This window comes from Hyperoodon ampullatus (genome assembly GCF_949752795.1).
Source record: "Hyperoodon ampullatus genome assembly, chromosome: 13".
In the NCBI taxonomy this organism is placed as follows: domain Eukaryota; kingdom Metazoa; phylum Chordata; class Mammalia; order Artiodactyla; family Ziphiidae; genus Hyperoodon; species Hyperoodon ampullatus.
The window spans coordinates 66,593,254-66,614,662 of NC_136926.1; the positions used below are offsets into that span (position 1 = coordinate 66,593,254).

Genomic DNA, 21,409 nt, shown 5'->3' on the forward strand with positions numbered 1-21,409 from the left:
GACATTGCTTTCTTTAGGCACAGATCTGCACAGTCAGACACTGAAGTAAGAAAGTTAAAGACCTGGATGTAGGCCATCTGAGCACCGGAAACACAGGAGGGAGCAGCAAGGAGGCAGGCACCATGACGCCACAGACAAAGTACAGGCACTGGAGGCAAGCAGAGCAGGCTTTGAAATCTGGTTTTGATATTTCCTATGTGACCTTAGATCAAAAACTCGATCTATCTGAACCTGTTTCTATATCTGTGAAAGAACTGACTTTCAAGGTTCTGGTAAGGATCAGAGATAGATGGATATAAATACCTAGTAGGTAACAGGAACTCAGTAAATGGTAACTACTATTATTACTATAGAGGAAATAGAAGAGGGACGAGTCCCTGCAACATTACAAGCAGATTAAGGCTTTGGTAGAAAGAGACTCTGCATGTACATCCAAGAAAAGACCCAAGGATAGAGTTAGCATATCATGGTGATGTTTCCCCATTGCATCTGGATTCCTGGCAGGTCACACACCCACTGAAGGGGTTTCTGCCAGAGTTGAGAAGACAGCCCTCTTGTTGCCTTTTCACAACCAGGCTTGTGTCACCATTCAAGAAGAAATGCTATTTCAGTAAGTGTTTGGACCTCATCCTTTCTTTCAGCCTCAGTAATTTAAATTTCTTCAAATGTTCTTGATTGAGCCCATTTTTAATTTAAGAGCTGTGAAATTATTTAGCAATATTTTCAAAACCCTACTCTCCCCTTCCTCCCTACCCCCTCCCAGACCAGACTTGTTAAATCAGAATATTTAACACATCTGTATTTTTTAAAAGCTCCTCAGATGGTTCTGACATATAGCCAAGTTTGAGAACCTGTGACAGAAGGCAATGTTTTTTATAACCATCAAGTCTTCCTGGTTTCTAAATCAAATTCTACACCAAGAAGCTAAGTTTGGAGAATGGGCTCAATAAAGAACTTTTAAAGAAATTCGAGTTGTTAAGATTGAAAGAAAGGATGAGGTCTAAACTCTTATTGCAAGTGGTCAATATCACACAAAATGAAACCCCCAAAATACACTTTAACATTTAAAAAAACTAATTCAGCTGTCTGAAATTCATCAGTGAAATTCTCAGAATTGGCCATGATAACTTATTAAAGTCCTTCCCAATCCTATGATTCATACTCTAACAAAGGTATTCAATTAATGGAAATCTAAAGCCTAAGGATAATAAGTATGGCTTATATTTTTAAATTTTTATTTAAAATCAACTCTTTCTTCCTAAGTATAAAACTAATACATGTTCATTGCAGAAAAACTAGAAAATATAGAAAAGTATGAAGACACTAAAAATAACACGTAATCCTACTATCAGGAGATAATCACTATTAGCATGATAATATATTTCTTTCCAGTCTTATGTATGTGCATTTTTACTAGAACTGGAGTTATTCTGCATATCTATATCTCCTTGTATCTTAATTTTCCCACCTAATGCTTCCTCATGAAATATTCTTTAAAACAATTCCTAACCTTAGAACTTTATTATAGTTTACTAAGTTGCATAACAGAGGCTACAGCCTATAAATATATCACAGTTTACTTAAACATTCCCCTATTTGATGAACATATAGGTTATGTCTAACTTTTATTACAATGTTGCAATGAACATTGTTTCTGTAGCTCTTTCTGTTTATTGCTAATGATTTTCTTAAGGTAATTCTTTCCTTAATATGAAATCTAAGAGTACAAAGACATTCTTAAGGCAGTTGATGATGCATGCTGCCAACAATGCCAGAATTAACACATTATTGACCAGAGATGTACTAATACATCTTTTGTTACCTGAACATTATTGACCAGAGACGTATCAATATGGTTTTAGAGAGTGATACAATTAACATCACCATGCGAAGTTGTTACAGCTTAAAATTGATCACAACTTATGATTGTCATTATCATTCACATTTTTCTTAGTTAGGTTTTTGTTCCAACCCTGTGTATATTATAAATGCAAGTTTATTACCATAAAATTTTCAAAAATAACGCATCGCGGAATTTTGAGTGCAGAAGAATTTTTCGGTGAATTTTATGCAGATACTTTCTCTGATTGTCTGAGCGACATATATGCTAGTGTCTCAGAAGATGATAGTTCTTCAGAATACAGTTCTGATTCAGATGATGTGAATATTAGACCAACAAAAAGACAAAAAACCATAGTGATCGATTCTGATACAGAAAGTGAAAATGAAACTCACGGTGCTAGAGAATGCTCCTTTGCTTCTACAGAAGAGTGGGCTGAGGACAACATTTCACAAAAATTAGAAGACTTTAGAGGTGTGTCAGGTATAACTATTGAATGTAATAACCCGCAAAGTATTAGCAAAATAACAGAATTAATTTTTGGTAATGACTTTTTCAAGTTGGTCGCTTCTCAAACAAACTTGTATCACCAACAGAATGAAAAATCATATAAAAATATGATAAGGCTTTAAAATGGACTGATGTAACCAACAGTGACATGAAGAAGTTTCTTGGATTAATAATTTTGATGGGACAAATAAGAAAGTCACACTGGAAAGAATAGTCGGTTGATCCCTTACTTGAAACCTATCTTTCCAAAGATTATGAGGAGAAGAAGGTTCGAACAAATAATGACATTTCTTCACTTTAATGATAACTTGGAAACTCTACTTCCTGCAGACAGAATTTCAAAAGTTAAAGCTCTTTTGGATTATTTTCTACCAAAATTTCAATTGATCTATACACTCAAACAAGAGCTATCATTTGATGAGGCAATGATAAAGTGGAGAGGACGACTCAGATTCAAAACCTATAATCCCGGAAAACTTACAAAATATGGAATTTTGGTCAGGATGGTTAGCAAAAGTGAAACTGGATATATATGCAACCTTGAGATTTACATGGGTGAAGAAAAGAAACTTCAAGAAACAGTTTCAGTCCTACAACCTTATCTTAGTTCATGGCACCATATTTACCAAAACAATTATTACAACAGTGTGTCCACATCTGAAATATTGTTGAAAAATAAAACCAGAGTTTGTGGGACTATAAGAGATAATCGTGGTCTACCAAACCAATTAAAGGATAAATCTAAAAATCTACAGAGGGGAGAAATGACATTCTTATGGAAGGGAGAAGTGATTCTTCTTATACGGAAAGACAAGAGGTTAGTCCACATGGTGACAGCTATTATACATGACGACTCCATAGCATATACAGGAAAGGAAGACAGGAGGAGTGGCCATCAGATAACTAAGCCCACTTGTCTAATAGAGTATAATAAATATATAAGGAGTTGATCGATCCAATCAATGCCTGGAAAACTTCAATATCCTCTGAAAAACTCAAAAATGGTATAAGAAAGTGGGTTTCTATTTGAGTAATTGCGGTTTATTCAATGTGTTTAAATTTTATTGTAGCTTTAACGCACAGAATAAAATGACTTACAAGCAATTTTTGTTAGCAGTAGCTAGAGAATGGGTAACTGAGCATTCTGGTGAATGTAGTGGTAGTCCCACACCTGGTCCTTCTCGTGGCGTTTCTAAAAGAGCCCCCTGCAAAGATCCACCTTGTCAACTGTCAAGTAAAATAAAATAACGTATTCTAGAGGAAATAATATCCACAGGACTAAAAAAAAAAAAAAAATGTCACCAGAAAGTGTGGAGTCTGCTCTTCCAGGGGAAAGTGCAGTGAAACATGGTATATTTGTAATAGATGTTCTGTTCCCCTGCACCGAGGTGCCTGCTAGGGCCTATCACACTCTAACGAAATATTAGAATGCTTTCGCAAGACATGTACAAAGTTTCAAATAAATACATTAAGTGCAAAAAAAGTTGTTGATATTTACTCAAACGTGGGTGTTTCAACATTCACTTACAAAACAAATCTTTGGCCACAGGCATTAGTTTATGCAAAAATCCCCCAGTCAATAATGTGTTAACACTACATGAATGAGCTCATATCATAAACATTCCTTTAGATCAGTAGGTCTTCAAGCTTTTTTGATTATGTATGTCTTTCAGTAAAAAAACTTCTAAGCACCCACAACATTGTTTATAAATTATATGAGGTTATTAATATGTAACTATATCATATAAATTATTTATATGCAAAAATTAAAATTAAAATAGATGAGCTAAAAAACATCAAATAGAATATCTATCTATTTTAATGATAATAATCATTAATAAGAGGAAAACTTTTTGTCAGTGCTTCACATGGTACTTTCACACATAAAATCTCATTTCATCCTCATAAGTGCCTTATAACTTAGATGGGGCAACAAGTATTATCCCAATTTTAGAGTTAAAGAAATCGAAACCTGGCACTTCCCTGGTGGTCCAGGGGTTAAGACTCCACACTCCCAATGCAGGGGATCTGGGTTCAATCCCTGGTCAGGGAACTAGGTCCCGCATGCCACAACTAAAAGATCCCACGTGCTGCAACTAAAGATGCTGCATGTGGCAATGAAGGTACCACATGCCACAACTAAGACCCGGTGCAGCCAAGTAAATAAATAAATATTTTTTAAAAAAGAGGGACTTCCCTGGTGGTGCAGTGGTTAAGAACCCTCCTGCCAATGCAGGGGACACGGGTTTGAGCCCTGGTCTGGGAAGATCCTACATGCTGTGGATCAACTAAGCCCATGTGCCACAACTATTGAGCCTGCACTCTAGAGCCTTGAGCCACAACTACTGAGCCCGTGTGCCATAACTACTGAAGCCCATGGACCTAAAGCCCATGCTCCGCCACGAGAAGCCACCGCAATGAGAAGCACGCACACTGTAATGAAGAGTAGCCCTTGCTCACCGCAACTAGAGAAAGCCCGCGCACAGCAACGAAGACCAAACGCAGCCAAAAATAAATAAATAAAAAATAATAATAAAAGAAAAGAAAGAAAGAAATAGAAACTCAGGGAGCCTAAGTATCTTTCCAAGCCACAGAGCCAGGAGTAGTAATATTATTAGCAACAGTTATTAAGTGCTTACTATTTACCAGGCACTGTTCTAAGCACTTTACATGTCTGAACTCTTATGATCTTCACAACAACCAATGTTGCAACAAACACTATCGTAAGCTAATTATTATTATTATTTTATCCCCAGTTTACAGATGAGGAAATGAAGGCACAGAGATGTTAAGTATCTTACGTAATTTCATACATTCAGTATGTAGTAAAGCAGGGACTGAAGACCTGGCAGTTTGGTCCTGGAGTTCCTTGGTACTTCATTATATCATCAAGTGTTCTGACCACACACCCTAGGATATTCATTTAATAAAAACACCACAAAATACTAAAAAGCCAAAAAAATTCCTTCCTTAATCTGGGGTCCAATCACTGTGTACAAATATAGGACATTTTAAAAGAAATCTGGGGCACAGAGGGAACATACCTCAACATAATAAAGGCCATGTATGACAAACCCACAGCTAACATCATACTCAGCAGTGAAAAACTGAAAGCATTTCCACTAAGCTCAGGAATAAGACAAGAATGCCCACTCTCACCACTTTTATTCAACAGTTTGGAAGTCCTAGGCACAGCAATCAGAGAAGAAAAAGAAATAAAAGGAATTCTAATTGGAAACAAAGAAGTAAAACTGTTTGCAGATGACATGATACTATACATAGAAAAATCCTACAGACACCACCAGAAAACTACTAGAGCTCATTGGTGAATTTGGTAAAGTTGCAGGATACAAAATTAATATCAGAAATATGTTGCATTTCTATACACTAACAACAAATTATCATAAAGATAAATTAAGGAAACAATCCCACTTACCATCACATCAAAAAGAATAAAATACCTAGGAATAAACCTACCTAAGGAGGTAAAAGACCTGTACTTGGAACGCTAAAAGACTCTAATGAATGGAATTGAAGATGACACAATGAAATGGAAAGATACACTGTGTTCTTGGATTGGAATAACTAATATTGTTTAAAAAGGATCATACCACACTCAAGGCAATCTACAAATTCAATGCAACCCCTATCAAAATACCAATGGCATCTTTCACAGAAATAGAACAAATAATTTTAAAATCTGTATGGAAACACAAAAGACCCCAAATAGCTAAAGCAATCTTGAGAAAGAAGAATACAGCTGGAGAAACCATGCTCCCTGACTTCAAACTATACCACAAAGCTACAGTAATCACAACAGTATGGTACTGGCACAAAAACAGACACACAGATCAATGGAACAGAATAGAGAGCCCAGAAATAAACCCATGAACTATGGTAAATTAATCTATGACAAAGGAGGCAAGAATATACAATGGAGAAAATACAGTCTCTTCAATAAGTGTTGGGAAAACTGGACAGCTACATGTAGAATAATGAAATCAGAACATTCTCTAACATCATATATAAAAGTAAGCTCAAAATGGATTAAAGATCTAAATGTAAGAGCGGATACCATAAAACTCCTAGAGGAAAACAGACAAAAGACTCCTTGACATAAACCATACCAATATTTATTTGGATCTGTCTCCTTAAACAAGGGAAATAAAAGCAAAAATAAACAAACGGGACCTAATTAAACTTAAAAGCTTTTGCACAGCAAAATAAACCATCAACAAAATGAAAAGACAACCTACTGAATGGGAGAAAATATTTGCAAATGATATGACTGATAAGGGGTTAATATCCAACATATATAAACAGTTCATACAATTCAACATCAAAAGAAAAGAAAAAAAAAACGATTAAAAAATGGGCAGAAGAACTGAAGACATTTCTCCAAAGAGGATATGCAAATGGCCAAAAAGCATATGAAAAGATGCTCAGCATGGTTAATCATCAGGGAAATGCAAATCAAAACCACAATGAGGGGATTCCCTGGTGGTCCAGTGGTTAGCACTCCATGCTTTCACTGCCGAGGGCCCAGGTTCAATCCCTGGTCGGAGAATTAAGATCCCACGAGGCACGAGGCATGGCCAAAAAAAAAAAAAAAAAAAGAAAGAAACAAAACCACAATGAGATATCACCTTGCACCTGTCAGAATGGCTATCGTCAGGGGAGACCTTCAAGCTGGCAGAGGAGTAAGACGTGGAGATCACCTTCCTCCCCACAAATACATCAGAAATACATCTACATGTGGAACAACTCCTACAGAACACCTACTGAACGCTGGCAGAAGACCTCAGACCTCCCAAAGGGAAAGAAACTCCCCACATACCTGGGTACGGCAAAAGAAAAAAGAAAAAACAGAGACAAAAGAATAGGGACGGTACCTGCACCTCTGGGAGGGAGCTGTGAAGGGGGAAAAGTTTCCACACACTAGGAAGCCCCTTCACTGGTGGAGACAGGTGGTGGAGGCGGGAAGCTTCAGAGCCACGGAGAAGAGTGCAGCAACAGGGGTGCAGAGGGCAAAGCAGAGAGATTCCAGCACAGAGGATCAGTGCCGACCAGCATTCAACAGTCTGAGAGGCTTGTCTGCTCACTTGCCAGGGTAGGTGCGGGCTGGGAGCTGAGGCTCGGGCTTCGGAGGTCGGATCCCAGGGAGAGTACTGGGGTTGGCTGCGTGAACACAGTCTGAAGGGGCTAGTGAGCCACAGCTAGCTGGGAGGGAGTCCAGGAAAATGTCTGGACCTGCCTAAGAGGCAAGAGACCATTGTTTCGGGGTGCATGAGGAGAGGGGATTTAGAGCACTGCCTAAACGAGTTCCACAGACGGGCACGAGCTGTGGCTATCAGCGTGGACCCCAGAGACAGGCATAAAATGCTAAGGCTGCTGCTGCAGCCACCAAGAAGCCTGTGTGCAAGCACAGGTCACTATCCACACCTCCCATCCCGGGAGCCTGTGCAGCCCACCACAGCCAGGGTCCCGTGATCCAGGGACAATTTCCCCGGGAGAGCACACGGTGCACCTCAGGCTGCTGCAACGTCATGACAGCCTCTGCCGCCGCAGGCTTGCCCCGCATTCCATACCCCTCCCTCTCCCTGGCCTCAGTGAGCAAGAGCCCCCGAATCAGCTGCTACTTCAACCCTGTCCTGTCTGGGCAAAGAACAGACGCCCTCAGGCACCCTACACACAGAGGCGGGGCCAAATCCAAAGCTGAACCCCAGGAGCTGTGTGAACGAAATAGAGAAAGGGAAATTTCTCCCAGCAGCCTCAGGAGCAGCGGATTAAACCTCCACAATCAACTTGATGTACCCTGCATCTGTGGAATACCTGAACAGACAATGAACCATCCCAAAATTGAGGCGGTGGACTTTGGGAGCAACTGTAGACTTGGGGTTTGCTTCCTGCACGTAATTCGTTTCTGGTTTTATGTTTACGTTAGTTTAGTATTTAGAGTTTATTATCATTGGTAGGTTTGTTGATTGATTTGGTGGCTCGCTTCCTTTTTTTCATATATATATATATATATATTTCACTTTTCTCTTTTTGTGAGTGTGTATGTGTATGATTCTTTGTATGATTTCATCTGTATAGCTTTGCTTTTACCATTTGTCCTAGGGTTCTGTCTGTCCTTTTTTTTCTTTTAGTATAGTTTTTAGCACTTTTATCATTGGTGGACTTGTTTTTTAGTTTCGTTGCTCTCTTCTGTATTTCTTTCTTTTTTAAATTACTTTTTAATTTTTAATAATTAAAAAATTTATTTTAATAACTTTATTTTCTTTCTTTCTTTCTTTCTTTCTTTTCTCCCTTTTCTTCTAAGCCATGTGGTTCACAGGGTCTTGGTGCTCTGGCCAGGTGTGAGGCCTGTGCCTCTGAAATGGGAGAGCTGAGTTCAGGACGTTGGTCCACCAGAGACCTCCTGGCTTCACGTAATATCAAACAGCAAAAGCTCTCCCAGAGATCTCCATCTCAATGCTAAGACCCAGCTCCACTCAATGACCAGGAAGCAACAGTGCTAGACACCTTATGCCAAACAACTAGCAAGACAGGAACACAACCACACCCATTAGCAGAGAGGCTGCCTAAAATCATACTAAGTTCACAGATGACCCAAAACACACAACCGGATGCAGTCCTGCCCACCAGAAAGACAAGATCCAGGCTCATCCACCAGAACACAGGCACTAGTCCCCTCCACCACGAAGCCTACAAAACCGACTGAACCAACCTTAGCCACTGGGGGCAGACAACAAAAACAACAGGAACTACGAACCTGCAGCCTGTGTAAAGGAGACACCAAAACACAGTAAGTCAAGGAAAATAAGAAGACAGAGAAACACACAGCAGAGGAAGGAGCAAGGTAAAAATCCACCAGGCCAAACAAATGAAGAGAAAATGGGCAGTCTACCTGAAAAAGAATTCACAGTAATGATAATAAAGATGATCCAAAATCTTGGAAATAGAAGGAGAAAACACAAGAAACATTTAAGAAGGACCTAGAAGAAATAAAGACCAAACAAAGAATGATGAACAACACAATAAATGAAATTAAAAATTCTCTAGAAAGAATTAGTAGCAGAATAATTGAGGCAGAAGAATGGATAAGTAACCTGGAAGATAAAAGAGTGGAAATAACTACCACAGAGCAGAATAAAGAAAAAAGAATGAAAACAACTGAGGACAGTCTCAGAGACTTCTGGGACAACATTAAATGCACCAACATTCAAATTAGAGGGGATCCAGAAGAAGAAGAGAAAAAGAAAGGGACAGAGAAACTATTTGAAGAGATTATAGTTGAAAACTTCCCTATATGGGAAAAGAAATAGTTAATCAAGTCCAGGAAGCGCAGAGTCCCATATGGGATAATTCCAAGGAGAAACATGCCAAGACACATATTAATCAAAGTATCAAAAATTAAATAAAAGAAAAAACATTAAAAGCAGTAAGGGGGGGCCTCCCTGGTGGCACAGTGGTTGAGAGTCCGCCTGCCGATGCAGGGGATACGGGTTCGTGCCCCGGTCCGGGAGGATCCCATATGCCGCGGAGCGGCTGGGCCCGTGAGCCATGGCCGCTGAGCCTGCGTGTCCGGAGCCTGTGCTCCGCAACGGGAGAGGCCACAACAGTGAGAGGCCCGCGTACCGCAAAAAAAAAAAAAAAAAAAAAAAAAAAGCAGTAACGGGGGCTTCCCTGGTGGCGCAGTGCTTGAGAGTCCACCTGCTGATGCAGGGGAAACAGGTTCGAGATCCGCTCCAGGAAGATCCCACATGCCGCAGAGCGGCTAGGCGCGTGAGCCATGGCTGCTGAGCCTGCGCTTCCAGAGCCTGTGCTCCACGACGGGAGAGGCCACAACAGTGAGAGGCCCACGTATTGCAAAAAAAAAAAAAAAAAAAAAGCAGCAAGGCAAAAGCAACAAATAACATACAAGGGAATCCCTATAAGGATAACACCTGATCTTTCAGCAGAAACTCTGCAAGCCAGAAGGGACAGGCAGGACATATTCAAAGTGATGAAAGGGAAAAACCTACAACGAAGATTACTCTATCCGGCCAGGACCTCACTCAGATTCAACGGAGAAATTAAAACCTTTACAGACAAGCAAACACCAAGAGAATTCAGCACCATCAAACCAGCTTTACAACAAATGCTAAAGGAACTTCTCTAGGCAGGAAACACAAGAGAAGGAAAAGATCTAAAATAACAAACCCAAAACAATTAACAAAATGGCAACAGGAACATACATATCAATAACTAACTTAAATGTAAATGGATTAAATGCTCCAACCAAAAGACATAGACTGGCTGAATGGATACCAAACAAGACCCATATATATATTGTCTACAAGAGAATCACTTAAGATCTAGCGACACATACAGACTGAAAGTGAGGGGATGGATAAAGATATTCCATGCAAAAGGAAATCAAAAGAAAGCTGGAGTAGCAATTCTCATATCAGAAAAAATAGACTTTAAAATAAAGACTATTACAAGAGACAAAGAAGGACACTACATAATGATCAAGGGATCAGTTCAAGAAGATATAACAATTGTAAATATTTGTGGACCCAACATAGGAGCACCTTAATACACAAGGCAAATGTTAACAGCCATAAAAGGGGAAATCAACAGTAACACAATCATAGTAGGGGATTTTAACACCCCACTTTCACCAATGGACAGATCAGCCAAAATGAAAATAAATAAGGAAAGACAAGCTTGAAATGATACATTAAACAGATGGACTTAATTGATATTTTATAGGACATTCCAGCCAAAAACAACAGAATACACTCTCTTCTCAAGTGTTCATGGAACATTCTCCAGGATAGATTATATCTTGGGTCACAAATCAATCCTTGGTAAATTTTAAAAAATTGAAATAGTATCAAGTATCATTTCTGACCACAACGCTATGAGACTGGATATCAATTACAGGAAAATATCTGTAAAAAATACAAACACGTGGATGCTAAACAATACACTACTAAATAACCAAGAGATCACTGAAGAAATCAAAGAGGAAATAAAAAAATAGCTGGAAACAAATGACAATGAAAACACGATGACCCAAAACTTATGGGATGCAGCAAAATCTATTCTAAGAGGGAAGTTTATAGCAATACAATCCTACCTTAAGAAACAAGAAACACCTCAAATAAACAACGTAACTTTACACTTAAAGCAATGAGAGAAAGAAGAACAATAAAACCCCAAAGTCAGCAGAAAGAAAGAAATCATAAAGATCAGAACAGAAATAAACGAAATAGAAAAGAAGGAGATGATCTCAAGATCAATAAAACTAAAAGCTGGTTCTTTGAGAAGATAAACAAAATTGATAAAATATTAGCCAGACTCATCAACAAAAAAAGGGAGAAGACTCAAATAAACACAATTAGAAATGAAAAAGGAGAAGTAACAACTGACACTGCAGAAATGCAAAGGATCATGAGAGATTACGACAAGCAACTATATGATGATAATATGGACAACATGGAATAATGGACAAATTCTTAGAAAACCACAACCTTCCGAGACTGAACTAGGAAGAAATAGAAAATATGAACAGATCAATCACAAGCACTGAAATTGAAACTGTGATTAAAAATCTTCCAAAAAACAAAAGCCCAGGACCAGATGGCTTCACAGGCGAATTCTATCAAACATTTAGAGAAGAGCTAACACCTATCCTTCTCAAACTCCTCCAAAATATAGCAGAGGGAGGAACACTCCCAAACTCATTCTACGAGGTCACCATCACCCTGATACCAAAACCAGACAAAGATGTCACAAAGAAAGAAAACTACAGGCAAATATCACTGATGAACATAGATGCAAAAATCATCAACAAACTACTAGCAAACAGAATCCAATGGCACATTAAGAGGATCATACACCATGATCAAGTGGGGTTTATCCCAGGAATGCAAGGATTCTTCAATATATGGAAATCAATCAACAAGATACACCATATTAACAAAAGGAAGGAGAAAAAACATATGATCATCTCAATAGATGCAGAGAAAGCTTTCGACAAAATTAAACACCCATTTATGACAAAAAACCCTGCAGAAAGCAGGCATAGAGGGAACTTTCCTCAACATAATAAAGGCCATATATGACAAACCCACAGCCTACAGTGTCCTCAATGGTGAAAAACTGAAACCTTTTCCACTAAGATCAGGAAGAAGACAAGGTTGCCCACTCTCACCACTCCTATTCAACACAGTTTTGGAAGTTCTAGCCACAGCAATCAGAGAAGAAAAAGAAATAAAAGGAATCAACATCGGAAAAGAAGTAGTAAAGCTGTCACTGTTTGCAGATGACATGATACTATATACATAGAGAATCCTAAAGATGCTACCAGAAAACTACTAGAGCTAATCAATGAATTTGGTAAAGTAGCAGGATACAAAATTTTTGTTTGTTTGCTTGTTTGCGGTATGCGGGCCTCTCACTGTGTGGCCTCTGCCGTGGTGGAGCACAGGCTCCGGACGCACAGGCTCAGCAGCCATGGCTCATGGGCCTAGCCACTCCATGGCATGTGGGATCTTCCCAGACCGGGGCACGAACCATGTCCCCTGCATCGGCAGGCGGACTCCCAAACACTGTGCAACCAGGGAAGCCCCAGGATACAAAATTAATGCACAGAAATCTCTGGCATTCTTATACACTAATGAAGAAAAATCTGAAAGTGAAATTAAGAAAACACTCCCATTTACCTCTGCAACAAAAAGAATAAAATATCTAGGAATAAACCTACCTAAGGAGACAAATTTTCTGTATGCAGAAAATTATAAGACACTGGTGAAAGAAATTAAAGATGATACAAATAGATGGAGAGATATACCATGTTTTTGGATTGGAAGAATCAACATTGTGAAAATGACTCTACTACCCAAAGCAATCGACAGGTTCAATGCAATCCCTATCAAACTACCACTGGCATTTTTTACAGAAGTACAAGAAAAAAATTTCACAATTTGTATGGAAACACAAAAGACCCCGAATAGCCAAAGCAATCTTGAGAACAAAAAATGGAGCTGGAGGAATCAGGCTCCCTGACTTCAGACTATACGACAAAGCTACAGTAATCAAGACAGTATGGTACTGGCACAAAAACAGAAATATAGATCAATGGAACAGGATAGAAAGCACAGAGATAAACCCACACATATATGGTCACTTTATTTTTGATAAAGGAGGCAAGAATATACAGCAGAGAAAAGACAACCTCTTCAATAAGTGGCGCTGGGAAAACAGGACAGATACATGTAAAAGTATGAAATTAGAACACTCCCTAACACCATACACAAAAATAAGCTCAAAATGGATTAAAGACCTAAATGTAAGGCCAGACACTATCGAACTCTCAGAGGAAAACATAGGCAGAACACTCTATGATATAAATCACAGCAAGATCCTTTCTGACCCACTGCCTAGAGAAATGGAAATAAAAACAAAAATAAACAAATGGGACCTAATGAAACTTAAAAGCTTTTGCACAAGAAAGGAAACCGTAAACAAGATGAAAGACAACCCTCAGAATGGGAGAAAATATTTGCAAATGCAGCAACTGACAAAGGATTAATCTCCAAAATTTACAAGAAGCACATGCAGCTCAATAACAAAAACCAAACAACCCAATCCAAAAATGGGCAGAAGACCTAAATAGACATTTCTCCAAAGAAGGTATACAGATTGCCAACAAACACATGAAAGAATGCTCAACATCATTAATCATTAGAGAAAAGCAAATCAAAACTACAATGAGATATCATCTCATACCGGTCAGAATGGCCATCATGAAAATATCTAGAAACAATAAATGCTGGAAAGGGTGTGGAGAAAAGGGAACCCTCTTGCACTGTTGTTGGGAATGCAAACTGATACAGCCACTACGGAGAACAGTATGCAGGTTCCTTAAAAAACTACAAATAGAACTACCATATGACCCAGCAATCCCACTACTGGGCATATACCCTGAGAAAACCATAATTGAAAAAGAGTCATGTACCACAATGTTCATTGCAGCTCTGTTTACGATAGCCAGGACATGGAAGCAGCCTAACTGTCCATCAACAGATGAATGGATAAAGAAGATGTGGCACATATATACAATGGCATATTACTCAGCCATAAAAAGAAACGAAATTGAGTTATCTGTAGTGAGTTGGATGGACCTAGAGTCTGTCATACAGATTGAAGTAAGTTAGAAGGAGAAAAACAAATACCGTATGCTTACACATATATATAGAACCTAAGAAAAAAAATGTCATGAAGAGCATAGGGGTAGGACAGGAATAGAGCATGGACTTGAGGATATGGGGAGGGGGAAGGGTAAGCTGTGACAAAGTGAAAGAGTGGCATGGACATATATACACTACCAAACGTAGGGTGGATAGCTAGTGGGAAGCAGCCGCATGGCACAGGGAGATCAGCTAGGTGGTTTGTGACCACCTAGAGGGGCGTGATAGGGAGGGTGGGAGGGAGGGAGACTCAAGAGGGAAGAGATATGGGAACATATGTGTATGTATAACTGATTCACTTTGTTGTAAAGCAGAAAGTAACACACCATTGTAAAGCAATTATACTCCAGTAAAGATGTTAAAAAAAATACTATCAAACAGAATCCAAAAGCACATTAAAAGGATCATACATCATGATCAAGTGGGGTTTATCCCAGGAATGCACGTATTCTTCAATATACTCAAATCAATCAATGTGATACACCATATTAACAAATTGAAGGAGAAAAACCAAATGATCCTCTCAATAGATGCAGAAAAACCTTTCAACAAAATTCAACACCCATTTACGATAAAAATCCTCCAGAAAGTCGGCATAGAGGGAACTTACCTCAACATAATAAAGGCCATGAATGACAAACCCACAGCCAACATTGTTCTCAATGGTGAAAAACTGAAACCATTTTCTCCAAGATCAGGAACAAGACAAGGTTGTCCATTCTCACCACTATTATTCAATATAGTTTTGGAAGTTTTAGCCACAGGAATCAGAGAAGAGAAACAAATAAAAGGAATCCAAATTGGAAAAGAAGAAGTAAAGCTGTCACTGTTTGCAGATGACATGATACTCTATATAGAGAATCCTAAAGATGCTACCAGGAAACTACTAGAGCTAATCAATGAATTTGGTAAAGTAGGAGGATACAAAATTAATGCACAGAAATCTCTGGCATTCCCATACACTAATGATGAAGCATCTGAAAGTGAAATTAAGAAAACACTCCCATTTACCATTGCAACAAAAAGAATAAAATATCTAGGAATAAACCTACCTAAGGAGACAAAAGACCTGTATGCAGAAAATTATAAGACACTGATGAAAGAAATTAAAGATGATACAAATAGATGGAGAGATATACCATGTTCTTGGATTGGAAGAATCAACATTGTGAAAATGACTCTACTACCCAAAGCAATCTGCAGATTCAATGCAATCCCTATCAAACTACCACTGGCATTTTTCACAGAACTAGAACAAAAAATTTCACAATTTGTATGGAAACACAAAATACCCCGAATAGCCAAAGCAATCTTGAGAACAAAAAATGGAGCTGGAGGGGGCTTCCCTGGTGGCGCAGTGGTTGAGAGTCCGCCTGCTGATGCAGGGGACACGGGTTCGTGCCCCGGTACGGGAGGATCCCACATGCCGCGGGGCGGCTGGGCCCGTGAGCCATGGCCGCTGAGCCTGCGCGTCCGGAGCCTGTGCTCCGCAACGGGAGAGGCCACAGCAGTGAGAGGCCCGCATACCGCAAAAAAAAAAAAAAAAAAAAAAATGGAGCTGGAGGAATCAGGCTCCCTGACTTCAGACTATACGACAAAGCTACAGTAATCAAGACAGTACGGTACTGGCACAAAACCAGAAATATAGACAATGGAACAGGATAGAACGCCCAGAGATAAACCCACGCACATATGGTCACCTTATCTTTGATAAAGGAGGCAAGAATATACAGCGGAGAAAAGACAGCCTCTTCAATAAGTGGCGCTGGGAAAACTGGACAGCTACATGTAAAAGTATGAAATTAGAACACTCCCTAACACCATACACAAAAATAAGCTCAAAATGGATTAAAGACCTAAATGTAAGGCCAGACACTATCAAACTCCTAGAGGAAAACATAGGCAGAACATTCTATTATATAAATCGCAGCAAGATCCTTTTTGACCCACCTCGTAGAGAAATGGAAATAAAAACAAAAATAAACAAATGGTACCTAATGAAACTTAAAAGCTTTTGCACAGCAAAGGAAACCATAAACAAGACCAAAAGACAACCCTCAGAATGGGAGAAAATATTTGCAAATGCAGCAACTGACAAAGGATTAATCTCCACAATTTACAAGTAGCTCAATATCAAAAAAAGAAGCAACCAATCCAAAAATGGGCAGAAGACCTAAATAGACATTTCTCCAAAGAAGATATACAGATTGCCAACAAACACATGAAAGGATGCTCAACATCACTAATCATTAGAGAAATGTAAATCATTAACTACAATGAGGTATCACCTCACACCGGTCAGATGGACATCATCAAAAAATCCACAAACAATAAATGCTGGAGAGGGTGTGGAGAAAAGGGAACCCTCTTGCACTGTTGTTGGGAATGTAAATGGATACAGCCACTATGGAGAACAGTATGGAGATTCCTTAAAAAACTACAAATAGAACTACCATACGACCCAGCAATCCCACTACTGGGCATATACCCTGAGAAAACCGTAATTCAAAAAGAGTCATGTACCACAATGTTCATTGCAGCACTGTTTAGAATAGCCAGGACATGGAAGCAACCTAAGTGTCCATCGACAGATGTGTGGATAAAGAAGAGGTGGCACATATATACAGTGGAAAATTAGCCATAAAAAGAAATGAAATTGAGTTATTTGTAGTGAGTTGGATGGACCTAGAGTCTGTCATACAGAGTGAAGTCATAAAGAGAAAAACAAATACCGTATGCTAACACATATATATGGAATCTAAAAAAAAAATGGTTCTGATGAACCTAGGGGCAGGACAGGAATAAAGACGTAGACGTAGAGAATGCACTTGAGGACACAGGGAGGGGGAAGGGTAAGCTGGGACAAAGTGAGAGAGTGGCATAGACATATATACACTACCAAATGTAAAATAGATAGCTAGTGGGAAGCAGCTGCATAGCACAGGGAGATCAGCTTGGTGTTTTGTGACCACCTAGATGGGTGGGATAGGGAGGGTGGGAGGGAGATGCAAGGTGGGGGATATAGGGATATATGTATATGTATAGCTGATTCACTTTCTTATACAGCAGAAACTAACACAACATTGTAAAGCAATTATACTCCAGTAAAGATGTTTAAAAAAAACGAATGGCTATCATCAAAAAGAACATAAATAACAATGTGGGCAACAATGTTGCACTATTGGTAGCAATGTAAATTAGTGCAGCCACTGTGGAAAACAGCATGAAGGTTTCTCTAAAAGGTAACAATAGAACTACCATATGACCCAGCAATTCCAGTCCTGGGTACATATCCAAAAACAAAAAACAAACACTAATTCAAAAAGACACACACACCACAACGTTCATAGTAACAGTATTTATAACTATCAAGATATGGAAGCAACCTAAGTGTCCATTAACAGATGAATGGATAAAGAAAATATGGTATATATATATACAATGGAATACTACTCAGCCATAAAAAAAGAATGAAATTTTGCCATTTGCAGCAACATGGATGGACTTGGAGAGCATTATGTTAAGTGAAATATGTCAAATAGAGAAATACAAATACCGTATGATATCACTTACATGTGGAATCCAAAAAAATACAAGAAACTAGTGAATATAACAAAAAAGAAGCAGACTCACAGATATAGAGAACAAACTAGTGGTTACCAGTGGGGAGAGGGAAGGGGGAAGGGGCAATACAGGGGTAGGGGACTAAAAAAGTTTTTTTCATGATGTACCAACTTTTTCTCTGTGAAAGACACCCCTAAGAGGAAAAAAAAAAAAACAAGCTATAGACTAGGAAAAAATATTTCTAAACCACATATCCTACAAAGGACTCATATCTGGAATATACAAAGAATTTTCAAAACTTAACAGCTAATCCAATTAGAAAACGGGAAAAGATATGAAGAGACACTTCACCGAATTGAATGTACACATGCCAAATAAGCACATGAAAAGTTGTACAACAATACCACCCATTAGGGAAATGCCAATAAAGGTGGCAATGAGATATCATTACACACCTGTGCTCTAATAGTGACAGTATGAAAAGCTGGCAAAGATATGGAAAAACTTAATCTTTTACACATTACTGGTAGAAATATAAAATTGTACAGCCACACTGGAAAAAATTTGTCAGTTTCTTACAAAATTAAGCATACATATAAGACCCAGCATATGGCAATTATCCTAGAGAAAGGAAAACTTATGTCCACACAAATATGTGTACACAAATGTTCATATCAGATTCATTTATAATAGTTAAAAACTAGAAACAATCAATAAGTGAATGGTTTATAGAAACTTAAGTACATCCATGCAATGGAATACTACTCAGCAATAAAAAGGACAAACTACTGATACATGCAGCAGTTTGGATGAACCTCAAAGGCAATTCATTAACTGAAAAGAGCCAATTTCGAAAGATCACATATTGTATGATTCCATTTATATAAAATTCTTGAAATGACGAAATTATGGAGACGGAAAAGGGATTAGAAGTTGCCTGAGGTTAGGAATGATGGGGGTGACAGTGGTGGTTGTGACTATAAAGGGGAGCACAAGGGAGACCTTTGTGGTGATGGAACAGTTCTGTATCTCGACTATGGTGGGGGATTAGATGGATCTACACATGTGATAAAATGGCACAGAATTATATACATACATTATACCAATGTCAATTTCCTTGTAGGATATTGTGTTAGAGTTACATAAGATATAACCATTGGGGGAAACTGGGACTGTAAGAATACATGAGATTTTTGTACTATCTTTGCAATTTCTGTGAATATATAATTATTTAAAAATAAAAAAATTTTAAATCACTGGTTATCTTGTCACTGTTATTCATTTCATTTCATTTCATTATTATTACTGAAAATAATTTTGCTGTTTAGAAGACTTGGAGCAATAAAAATGACCCGTTCGAGGGTCAAATATTCTAGGTATGCCACTGAATATACCTAAAAGAAATGAATGTGCTTGTCCACCAGAAGACACATACAAGAATGTCCACAGCAGCGTTATTGATAAGAATAAACTGGGGGGTGGGCAACTAGTGCAGGTCTGGCGGAGCGCGGCGGCGCTTGGAGATCGCGAGGCGACCGGGAGCGGCTGGGCCCCCGGCGGCGCGCCCCTCGGCTGGGCCGGGAGCCGCGTCAGTCGGTGCCCCCAGGCGAGCGCGGTCCGCCTCCCTCCCAGCGATCAGCCGTCCGGAGTGTGACCAGAGGGCAGGCCGGATCCACCAGGGGCGCCGCCGCCTGCGCTTGCAGGCCGCGGGTGAAGAAGAAAGCACGGCCTCGCTCGGCCCGGAGCGAAGAGGCGGTCGGAAGCGAAGAGGCGGCCCTGAGTGAAGAGGTGGCCCGGAGCGAGGGAATGGCGGCAGCCGGGCTCAGCGTAACCGTCACCCACAGCAATGAGAAGCACGATCTTCAAGTTATCCCGCAAGAGGGCTGCAGTGAACCAATTGTCCAAAACCTGGCCCAGGTTGTTGAAGAGGCCACAGGGGTCCCGCTGCCTTTTCAGAAACTCATATTTAAGGGAAAATCTCTGAAGGAAATGGAGACGCCATTGTCAGCACTTGGAATACAAAATGGTTGCCGGGTCATGTTAATTGGGAAAAAGAACAGTCCAGAGGAAGCAGTTGAAATAAAGAAGTTGAAAGATTTGGAGAAGTCTGTGGAGAAGATAGCTGACCAACTGGAAGAGCTGAGGAAAGAGCTTACTGGAATCCAGCAGGGTTTTCTGGCCAAGGATTTGCAAGCAGAAGCTCTCTGCAAACTCGACAGGAGAGTAAAAGCCACAATCGAGCAGTTTATGAAGATCTTGGAAGAGACTGACACACTCGTTCTGCCAGAAGATTTCAAAGACAGTCGAATGAAAAGGAAGGGTGTGGTGAATAAGATTCAGGCGTTCCTAGCTGCATGCGATACAGCAGAGCAGAGCGTCTGCCAGGAGACGGAGCGACTGCGGGCCACAGACTTGGCCTTGGCTGACTGAGCATCACAGCAGACAAGGATGAGGCCACGTCCTCAGGAACCATAATGTGCCCTTCAGGAACCCTGGCCCAGTCCAGACCCCCTGCTGAGCTCTGCCCACCCACCCAGTGTACAGTGCGCGGGGGAGGTCCCAGGGCTCCTTGGGCATATCCTTCTACAGCTTTTCCCTCTGTACACCCTCCCCCGGGGCAGTTTCAGTTTCCTGGGCTTTCAACCACCTCTGCATGCTGTTGGCCAAAAATCTGTCTCTGGCCTGGACCTCTGTCTTAGACTCCAGGCCTGTTCATGTGATTGTCCATTGTACATCGCCACTGGGATGTCCCAGAGGCTCCACTGTCCATGAACATCGTCGCCCCACAAACCTGCCACACACACCCTGCCCCCCTCCACATGGCACCACCAGCCACCCAAGCCTACAAGTTAGAAACCAGCATGTTGCTCTTGCTTCCTTCCTGCCTGTGAACCCCTCACGTCCAATCTCACAGCTTGTCGATTCTATGCCCAATGTAACCATGAGTCTTTAATTATCATGATCGTTTTCCAAGTTAGGACAGTGTCCATCTGTCTAGAGTATTGCAGCTTCCAAAGACTTTCTTCTCTTCTGTGTTCTCACTTAGCTCTGACCGGCTCAAGGTCTTATGAATGAAGAAATGAGACCAAATAGGAGATCCGATGTACCAAGGTCATGTTCTGGCCCTGCTCACTCTAGACTCATTTCTTGCCTCTCCCCCATTCTCCTTTAAATGAGAATGTACTCCAGCATACCCACCTTCTTATATTTCCTGAAATATAAACTTTCTTTCCCTTCTAGATCTTTCCAA

At 39.9% G+C, this 21,409-nt stretch overlaps 2 protein-coding genes across 2 annotated transcripts in view; one reads left to right on the forward strand and one right to left on the reverse strand.

The window, feature by feature from the left end:
• The window catches only part of CFAP53 (cilia and flagella associated protein 53), a gene marked incomplete at its 3' end in the record, with an annotated part of 68,810 nt that overhangs the window by 35,582 nt on the left and 11,819 nt on the right, over window positions 1-21,409 (reverse strand). The window lies entirely within an intron of this gene.
• LOC307061896 (BAG family molecular chaperone regulator 1-like) lies at window positions 123-20,589 on the forward strand (the record flags this gene model as incomplete). The annotated part of the gene is made up of 4 exons (XM_079717267.1): window positions 123-272; window positions 505-610; window positions 2,075-2,270; window positions 19,650-20,589. The coding sequence occupies 4 exons, from the start codon at window positions 123-125 to the stop codon at window positions 20,587-20,589; spliced, it is 1,392 nt and encodes a 463-aa protein (XP_079573393.1).